Consider the following 10,570-nt stretch of genomic DNA (forward strand, 5'->3'; position numbering starts at 1 on the left):
GTAGGGACTCAGCCATCCCCTCTGACAGCTGAGTTTGGGAATGTCAGGAATATGTGGAATTTGGTTCAGAGATCTTAACCACTCATTTCCACATTTAGTGGTTAAAGCACACACTTTTATACTTATTGTCCAGGTTTTCTGTAGAAATCTTGATTTTTTTTTCCCTTAATTTAGGCTCTCCAGATGTAGAAATCATGGCTTCTGTAGAAGTCTTCTGAAATAGGAGACCAGGCCTATGGGCAGTAGAAGATGGTAGTTCAGAAATAAGCAGAGTTGAAAATCATGGTGTACCAAAGGGCTTGGCATCTGGAAAGGCTCATGTTCCCAAGACTGATCAAGCCTAATGAGCAAGTAGAAAGTGCAAGTAGGTAATAAAGGAGGTTGTACCACCAACAAACTTGTACCACCAACAAACTTGTACCGACTTTTAGTCAACCTGAGTATTTTTAAAGCTATGGTTATTAATTCCAGGCTTTTAGCCCTTTTAGCCCTTCTAGGTCAAAATGAGATGGTCAAGGCACATTGACAAAATAATCATAGGTGAAAGCTCTAACTGCTATAATTTCACAGTTGAGGTACAAAAAGGATAAGATCAAGCTGCTTCAAATGGTCTCCTGGTTTAAAATTGTCTGCATTTGTGCACAGAGGAGGTGCCTGGTACCCTGCTCATGTTTGGAAGCCAAAACTGGGCATCCAGGGATCATCCTCCTCCCTGCCCCAGGAACAACCACCTCTGCTTGAAGCTGAGCAGAGTAGCCCCATTCCCTGGCTGAGCACAGACTCCTTGCAGGGGGCAGCCTACACACAGCACTCCCCAATGAGTGTTCAGGGGTCCATCTGTCACCGTGACACAAGTGCCACTCCCTGGGCTGGCTCTGGTGCTCTTTCCTCAGGGAGATGGGTGACATGGCTGAGAGTGGCAGTGGCTGTCACTGGGTGCTTTCCTGCCCTGCACCCCTTCCCACACTTCATGGCCCCCCAAGCCCTGACAAACTCCAGCATAAACACACACAGTTGTAGAAAGCAGAATATTTTATTGAATAGGCACAACAAATTAGATTAAATGCATGTAACTGCTTTGGGATATATCTGAAAAAAGTACAGTTCTCTTTAAAACAGATTTGTGGGGATTTTCTCCTTTGGTTAAGTTGTTTTACTCCAGCTTTAAGCATTAGTCCTGTGTGAAGGTGGCTTCTTCATGCTTTTTCATAGGTTCTTTTGCAGGAAACGTTATTCATGGTGCATTCCTGGAAAGAAAAGATAATTCAGTAAGCTTTTAACTTTTACTAAATGTTTTTAGTCAGAAGGTAGAGAATTACTTATCTATTGGGAACCAGTTCAAGAAAAAATTGCATTTCTCTGCCTCTAAAGGCAATTGCTAAAAGTGGAACTCAGTTTTGAAAGCTTCAGCCACAGAAGACTGAAAAACAAGCACAGGAGTGAAAGAACTTTCAAGAACTGCTGTACTGACTCCTGGGAGATTTCTAATCTTTTCTTTAAAATCTCTACAGAAGGCTTCTAGGACTTCTGTGGAGGCTGACTGGACCCTGGAGCTGGCATTAACCTTTTTTCCTTCACCTTTTGCAGCTGTGGTCGTGTTCACACACGTGAGCACAGCACATGCACACACAGAGAGTTTTCAGACTTGCAGCTGCTAGTGTCAGCCTCTGCCTGTTAGGCTCTGTCCTCATCTATTTTTCAGTTAGATCAAACTCTGGTTTGTTCAGTCTTAATGAAGTTGTTATTAAAAACGACTTCTATTTCTTCTCCTCTTCTCTCTATCCAAAGGAATTTAAATATTGAATTTATGGACCTTATTTTTCCTTGGGGGAGGGCAGAACTCTTCAGGAATTTTGTGTATGTGTACAGTTTTGCAGCGTGTAGGAATCTCAGCTGCCTTTTATGAACACAGATTTAGTCCTGTCCCAGATTCTTCAAAGTGTGTTTTCTAAAACTGTAGAGCAGAGCTGGCCCCAGACTGTATGTGGGCCTTACTGGCCCCACGTCAAGCACAGTAGTCTCTGGCCAGGTAAAACCAACCAACAGAGCTTGGACACATGTTTCCTTGCTCTCACATCATATTATTAACACAGTTGTTGGTGATGCAGAGCAGGATTCCTACAGAGGGCTCTAAGCCTCTGCTGAAGATGAACAGGAGTACTCTGCATCAGCATAGAGTGGACTTCGTTAATGTGGGCTTTGCTAATGCTTCCTCTATACTGTCCAGGACTTAGAGATTCTGAAATATATAAGTTTCCCTCATAAGGATGTTGGGTTTTTCTTCCTACACTTTCCCAACTATGTCTTGCTATGGGGAACAGGCACCTTCATACCATTCCATAAGTTTAACAGCTTTTCAGTTTTAACCTACACTCTAGTCTCAATCAGAGAGACTTCTTTCCAAGTGCACAGAGCCCTTTCAGATGCTTTCTCTCCCTGTGTTTGAATCCCAAGTCATACATCAGCTAAACATGAAATTCTGCACACTGAATTCAGTGATTAAGTAACAAAAATTAACTTACCACCACCAGGTTCCCATCCACCACCTTTCTCTTTATGATAGTCTCTTTTCCATCCCACTTCTGCACCTGCTTCAGCACACCATTCTCTAGGGTTATGACATTCTACCAAAGTAAAAAAACAAAGTGTGGCTGTTTCATCAGAGCGCTCTGGTCTAAGGAGAAGAATCTCCAGGTCCAAGCAGCACAAAGCAGAAAGCACCCTCAACAGTCTTACCTGTGGAGGCAGCATTTCTGCACTGGATTCAAAATCCCAGCTCTGCCCTGCTGCTCCCACATCCCTTTTGAGAGATGTATTTGCAAAATGCCATTTCAGGACTCACCTTTGTTTTTCTGTCATCTGCTGTGGTCTCATCAAACTCTTCACCCAGCTTGAAAGAGACCTCTGTATTTTTGAAGGTACTTTCTGTTTTGATGGTTATCACATCACCATTGATGCTGATAGTTACATTAGGCTTGGCCACACCAGCCATCTTCCTGGTAGCAAACCCCACACCTGTAAATAAGATAGGGCACTATGAATTTTTTATCTTTCCTCAATCTTTTTGTCTTATACATTGGAAAAAAAAACCCTCAGTGATTTTTCTACTATTGCTTTCTGAGTGTTAATAATTCTATGTTACAGAGATTCTTTTGTAAAATCTTACTTGGTTCTCCTATAGACCAAGCTGGGTGGGTTGTTGTAAGGAAATTCTCTGTCATTGTCAAAACAGTAAAAGTAATAATTTGAAGACTGAGATTATATGAATGCCAGATATTTGCACATAGACCCGTTCAGAACAATTTTAGTAGCTTGTACAATAAATTGAATGCTAATTGTATCTAAATGTAAATAAGCAGGAATGTATGACAGTTTCTGAGCCACAAAGCCAACAACACAAACAAACAAGGAAAAAAACCCAAGCTTTTTATATTTACAAGTGGGTAGGTTGAATATAAGGAAATGATTAAGAAATAGCTGGCAAGTGTTATGTCCTGAGTAAAATCTGGAGTAAAGATTAAGAGTGCAAGTCTCACTGATTGAAAGCTGTTGGGATAAGTCACAGTAAGTATTTTACCCCTAAACTGCAAATAAGCCCCCCAGCTTTTTAGCAGGTACTAACTGAATCAGTGCAAGTTACCCCCTGCTTCCTCCACACTAACAGAATATTGAAACCTTTTAAATCCCAATTTTAATTCTAAGTGAGAAGACTACACCTTTAGACAAAAGTGTTAGACATCAAATCTTGCAAGTATCTGCATGAATCCATGCAGTTTTCTTTATTAATATTCACTGGAGCCAGCTACAGAGTTTCATTCAATATAATAGCCATGGCAATTAACTGGTGTCCTAATCCAGCAGCATTTTAAAGTTGTTTAGGTGTTTTGCTCATAGACATAAGGAAACTTGCTGCTTTCTAGCATCACACCAATTAGCATATCCAAGATAAAAGCTAATTCACACAAAATAATCCAGTGATGTGTTTTACTTCCATTTATAAAACTACTAATAAAGCATGCATAGACTTGACTTACCTGAAATTATTCCCATCAATTAAAGTTTTTCTGCTTTTTAGGATTTTAACACCACTTATTGAAACAGATGAATTCCCCAGTTTAAGACTATCTGATCAAAATACTGGATTAAACCCCCCTTGATAAACAGCACAGCCAGAAAAAGCAAGTAAAGAATAAAGTTCAAAACTGGCATTCCTTCCTTGTTCCAGATACAAGGAGTTGAAATAAAAATTCTCACCCAGTTCTTTCATATAGTCCTCAAAGTTTTCACTGGAAAGGAGCTTCCAGGTGCCCACAAAATGGTCGCACATCTTGTCAGGCAAGAAAGATGCCTTCCACAGGTTCAAACAGAAATGCAGGACTGGAGAATATAATGAGCTCCAGGAGAAGAGCACTTATCTTTAAAAAGAAGCCGTGGCCACATGATGTTCTGGGATGACCAATGAAGAGTGAGTCCCAGTGACGAGTGTTTTTCTTCTTCCCCTTCCCCTCCTCTGCCAGTGGGTCATAGTGCTATTATTCATATGCCCTTACTAGCACAAAGATCACTGACTTGTTTTTATTTAATTATTTTTGTCGTTCAAGAACACTCTACCTTAAAGGCAAATAATTAAATCAAATTACCTCTCAGAATAAAAAGGGAGGCTCAAGCTCAGCGCACAAAAATTAATGTTCTCACCCCTACTCTTTCATTTCAGTCCACTATACCAAATGGACACAGCTCAGTGCCTAGACTTTCAGATTCAAAAGGCTCATTGGGATCATTTAGTTTGCTTTCAGCACCACTGCAATCAGAAATTTCCTCTAGAGAAATACAGAACTACAGGAAGAAGTGGAAGGGAGAATGCTGGGGTTATAGAAGGCTAAGGCAATAAAATTTCTTCCTTGATTGGGATCTGCTTGTCCTGCACCACCTGAATCAATTTAACAAATGTCAATTTAACATATGCTTTTATGTAATGGAGATGGGATATGGAGTTCTGTGAGAAGAAAAATAACAAAACAAAAGTTTTATTTCTCTCTTTTATTTCTCTCCCTTTTACTCCCATGACTTCAGACAAACCATGCCCTAATGACTGGCATTTTGAGTAGTTATGGCATAAAGCTTGGCTCTAGTATTGCCTTACCAAAAGTCCCAGGACACTTCATTTCTTTTCTGCTTGTGCTGTTCAGGCTTTAATTTGTTTGAGGCAAGTTGTGCACAGGCCTGACATAATGGGTCCATCTTGACTGATCCTGTCATACTTCAGTTCACAGAATAACTATCAGAAAGAAGTCAAACAAGTTCTTAGACCTTCCTTTATCTGTAATGTGCTATTCCAATGGCAAAAAGCAGCTAACAAGTGCATGGTCCAGCCCCTGAAATTCTCTTTAAGTGGATTTTTAGGAATTGCTCTGCTGGTTGTTAGGCATCGATATTTTGGAGCACATATTTTTCTACTTGTTGTCTTTGTAAATAACAGTGCTATAGAAGAATTATTTATATAGGATTGCAAGATCATAGGGGTATTTGTAAGGGAAGGGAGGTGAGGAGGTCTCCAGTGCATCCTTCCACTCAGGCAGGGTCACCTCTGAGCCCACATCAGGCTGCTTAGAGCTGTGCCCTTTTGTGGATCAGAAAACTCCCAGGATGGAGCCAGCACAGTTTCCCTGTGCCATACACCCTCCTGCCCAGCTGTCCCAAGGGGGAAAGGGTCTCCTTACCTTCTCTCTGAACGTCTCTACCTTCAGCTTTCATTCACAATTTCTCATCCCCCCACCATTCACCGCCTGGTTCCAGCTCCTTGGTCACTTTCCCACGGGGTTGAGGGCTGTTTGTAAGCACTCCCAAAGGTAAGCCAGGATGAGCCACTTCAGTCTTACAGCCTCTTCTCAGAGGACAATGCTCCAGACCCCTGAGGATCCTATGGGTCCTCTGCTGAACTCACCTCAAAACTGGATGCAGGACTCTGGATACACCCTGACTGCTGAGATGAGGGGCACAATCACTTCCATCAACCTCCTGCCTGTGCTTCTGACATACAGGGCAGGATGCTTTTGACCTTTCTGCTGCCAGGTCTCAGCTCACTGCCCACCAGGACCCTGAGAGCCTTTTCTGCAGGGCTTCTCCCTCGGCAGTGTGTCCCCAGCCTGGATTGCTCAGAGAGCTGAGCATATTTCACATCTATAATGAGTTACCCCATTGTCCCTTTAAGATGTCAGTCTGTGGGGACTAGAATATCTAATCTTAGTTGTGGCCTATTCTTTTAAATTTTTTTTGCACATTCACTGCCTTTGGCCTAATCTCAAATTAAATAAAACTATATTTTATTTCTGAAGCAGCTGGTGCCTTCCCTGGCTGGTTTTTGCAGAATGTCACATGCTCAAACGTTCTTTAAAAGGAAATTCTGAGGTCTCTCAAGTTTGTGTCATTATCTTGAGGTATTTTTACTTCAGATTATTGGCTTGAGAAGCTCTGTATTGTGTGTGAGCAGATGGTAGGAACATGAAAACTCAAATCCAGCATTTAAATAATGAGAACTGAAAGTACCAGCTGAGGATTGTTGTAGTGGGTCAGATAGAAAGGATGTGATGCAGCTGAAGTCAGCTCCTGTTCGTGCTTTCCTTGCCTTTTGGAAGCTATTCTATGTGCAGCTTAATACAACCAGCATTCCTCTGTTTGGAGGGGGAATAGAACCTTTAATTCAAAATTACAGTCTGGAGAGGCAATTGGTCCTTGGTGTCAACAGCTGTCTGCAATGCCTGTGATATTGGAAGAGTTTTTTTGGGGACAGCAGAAGCATCTTTCCATGCAAATCAATTTGGAGCAGACATGTGCACCCTCCCCAGGCACTCAATTACTTGCACTTATTTAAAGTGAATCTGAGCTATTTGTAGATATCTTGTGAATGTGATGACTCAAAAATGCAAGAGGAAAGCCAGCTTGTGGGTTGACTTGCATGTTTACTTCAACAAGCAGCTATCTGGGAGCACACTTATGGCTCTCTCTTGGAAAGTATCCTACCAATGGTATCCTTTCCCTCAGGAGAGACTTCCAGTAACAAGAGATAAACTTATGGTGCTGATGTCATCTAATACAAATCATGCCCTGCTCTCTGGGGCAAATGCATGCAGTCTGCTGATAAATACCACAGTTTTTCATGGTCATGAAGAAATCAGTGAGGCTTCTGAGCCTGGAAGTTTAAGCAAGTGATTCATGTCACTTGCAGAAGTGTCTTGACAGCAGGAGCTGGGCAATCTGGCTGAACAGCCCTGTGGTTTTTGACACTGATGTGATCTCATACCACCAAAAACAAGGGCATCCTCAAAAGTGTAGAAACCGCCTTCAAAATAAGCAGAAATTTTGAAGAAACCACAGCAGGCAAGAGATAAACCACGAAAAGGAAGCTGGTGAGGGTCCAGGACAGGAAATGCTGACAAAGAAAATTCATTTCTTAATCCTGATATGAGCTGATGCAGCTCAAGTCTGCAAATTACAATGACATACTGTCTGCAGTGTGGTCCTGGGGTGCTGTGACATTTGAGGATAGTTCCTCATGCAGGATATGCTGAAGTGATCACAGAATTCTGTGGTTCTATGAAGTGTAACAGCAAAGCAGCAGTTGTTACACTTCATAGGACCACAGGAGAAATCAGTAGATGGGAAGGGAGCAATGATGGGTTAAATCTTACTCTGTGACTCAGACCAAAGGTGGAGATCTACTTGAGATAAACTGCTTTTTACAAAAATAAGCCCAATAGTAACTTCCCTTTGGCTCTTTCAGGCTTGCTGGACCAATGACCTCTTCCACTAGAGTATGTGAGAAAGAGGATATTTATTCCTGCAGTGAAGATCTGCCACTTAGGAGACCTTTCAATTGAGCATTGTGCTAAACCTTCCCTGTACTTCATGTAAGGATGGAATTGTCAAAGTAAAACCACATCTTACTCTCGAATGTGGAAACATAAGTTAACAGGTATGACTGCTTAAAAGGAAGCTTCTTCCTCAAGTTCCTCCTTGCCCCAGAAGGGCAACAGAGTAAACTCCTTTGAGTGCTCTGGCTGTCAAACTGGTGACTACCAATGAGCAGCAGTGTATTGTGCTTACAGACTTGTCTCCACAGTTGTGCTACTCTTTGGATGAAAACCAGCATGAAAAGGCACCCAAGCTCGATCCCATGGCTGATGACATTGACAATGACTTCCATTGAACACTCCCTTAAAAGGAACCTGGCCTCTCTATGGGATTATTACTGGCACATGTGGCAATATTCACAGTAAGAAGAAATATGTATTCCTGGCAAAACTGCAGCAATGGAGATTTTTCCTTATGCAGGGAAGGAATTGTGCCTTTGGTGCAAGCTTCTTGTTCAGGCACAGTAACACCTACTGAGAAGATGGACTCTAACCAGCCTTATGTTAGGAAGGAGGGACCATATCACACTTTCTGGTACTGCTGCAACTTCGGCAAAGCAAAAACCTTTCTGAATGCTTGTCTGGCTAGGTACAAGACTGGGAATTTGTTCTAAGGCCCCAGGGTAGCTACAAGAAAGGTGATCTAATTCTGGAGCAGACAAGAATAGGTAAAGGAATGCTATCTCTGCTCACAAAGCTGCTATTTTCATTTCTGATTAACATTTGAAACAGGTGAATTGCCTTGGACTTCTGCTTAGTCAGGAAAAGGTATAACTAAAGCTTCAGTACTCATAATGTGACACACTGACTTTACAAAATACTGGCTTCAGTTTGCTTGAAAGTTCAAGAGGCCAATTGGTTTTCAGTGGTATTTTTCTCTCTCTTGGGGAAGGAGATGACCAGGAGAAAAAGCAGGTCCTTTTTCCTGTGCTCAGTGCCCAGGATTAAGCTGATGATCCCCCACTTGTGACTGTGGCTTCAGACCTCGCTCAGAACTGAGGGTGCTATTGCAAATGGTCACTTTGTTGAAGGAGTCAGATCGGCCAGCAACAACAGATGTGCTGTTTCCTTGCTTGAGTATTGGCACCATTCTACCCAGTCACACTGCTGGGCTGTGACATTTGGAGACCTCAGGCTTCTGTGACCCAGCACCTGCTTTTTTACTTTTCATGATTCTGGGTTCTTTTATTTCCTCCTGAACTTTAGGCCAACCAGTGAGTCTCCACACCCTTAAATAGGCGTCCAATTTCTGAAAGCAGGACCATGAAATTTAAAAACATTTGAAAGATGTTTCTGAAACACTAAGCTAAGTTTGTGGTAAAGCTTTTAAGAACATAAATGAAATCTCATAACTCTGAGGCATAGTAAGATCAAGCCCAAAACAAAACCCGGTGGTTGACTCCATTAACTTGCAAATAAAATATGAATAATTGTGTTTTCTGAACTTGCTTTAAAGATACTTCTTTTTAAAGATGAAGAAAAAATGCAGATATATCTGGAGGGTAGAGCAAACCTCTGGGCCCTTGACTTCTCTTGAGAGACAGCTGAAATTCTGGCTTTTCTCAGCAGATGGCTTGGCTATAATATATGCTGCCAAACATCTATAGATCATACAGGTGGTGATTGCTATTCCTAAGGAAAACTTGGACTTGTGCTCTCCTTTAACATGTATGTCACTCATTCCTGGAGCAAGGCAGTTGGCAGTGTGAATTTTATGAATTGCAGGTTGTGAGTTAAAAGGAATATCAGAATACCAGAAAAGTAAAAAAGGACGAGTACTTGCATATTGGGTGTGTTTGTTTTATTTCATTGAAATGGGAAGAAATGCAGGTACACTAACTCCTACAGACATGCTGGTGATGGGCTTCCAGAACATAATGTGTACATTTCTGTATAAGAATATTTGAAATGTCAGAGGTCCACCTCATATATCCTGTATCCAGCAAATGCCATACTGGAATTAGTGGTAAATTGAACTTCATGACTTATGAATGTTTGTATGAGAGAAGATCCTAATTTGCTGGCTGTAATATAGGCACTGCAGATGCTTCCTGTTTCTAACTACCTACAGATTCCCCTGATCTAATGAATAAGTTTAAGGTTGTCTAAGGTTGCTCTGATATTCAAATATGTCCAACTTTTTTTGTATGTATGGTACAAGTCTTGCATCTAACATCAGGGCTTCTCCTCTTGAGGGTTTATAATGAAAGTTGGCCTTTTTCTGAATCCTGCTTTGTCTTGTCCATGGACTTACCTCAGAGCATTTAAATCCTTGTTGTTCTTCCCCTCTATCTTCCCCCACCCACAAATAAAAAGGTGCTTTTCTTTTCTTACTTTTTTATCCCTAAACTTCACTCTAAATTTAGGTATCGCAGCAGAGATGCAAATGAAAAAAGTAGTACGTTTCCCAAAGCACTTTTGGGTTTCTTCCAGCAATTTGAAAATTTGCTAGAAGACTAGACTTGCTAATACTATTCTGAAAATCCATTTATAGTCCTTCCCCAGATGCTCTTCTGAATTATCCCAGATCATCCAGCTGAAACCCTCTCTCAAAGCTTCCATCTGTATAAAGGAATATCACTGTTGGTTACATCTACTTTGGTACTGCACAACAGGAATCCATCCTAGGTCTGCCTTGTTACTGCAGCTCATGCAATACC

General features: G+C 41.5%; 1 protein-coding gene across 1 annotated transcript; it reads right to left on the reverse strand.

The window, feature by feature from the left end:
- Positions 1–1,014: 1,014 nt before the first annotated feature.
- On the reverse strand, positions 1,015–4,415 carry LOC136554964 (fatty acid-binding protein, adipocyte). The gene is made up of 4 exons (XM_066547380.1): positions 4,255–4,415; positions 2,843–3,015; positions 2,523–2,624; positions 1,015–1,247 (listed from the first exon to the last, which is right to left on the reverse strand). Exons 1-4 carry the CDS (start codon positions 4,325–4,327, stop codon positions 1,197–1,199), a joined length of 399 nt encoding a protein of 132 aa, XP_066403477.1. The 5' UTR covers positions 4,328–4,415; the 3' UTR covers positions 1,015–1,196.
- Between the last annotated feature and the right edge of the window lie 6,155 nt (positions 4,416–10,570).

Source organism: Molothrus aeneus, chromosome 1, assembly GCF_037042795.1.
Source record: "Molothrus aeneus isolate 106 chromosome 1, BPBGC_Maene_1.0, whole genome shotgun sequence".
Lineage (NCBI taxonomy): Eukaryota > Metazoa > Chordata > Aves > Passeriformes > Icteridae > Molothrus > Molothrus aeneus.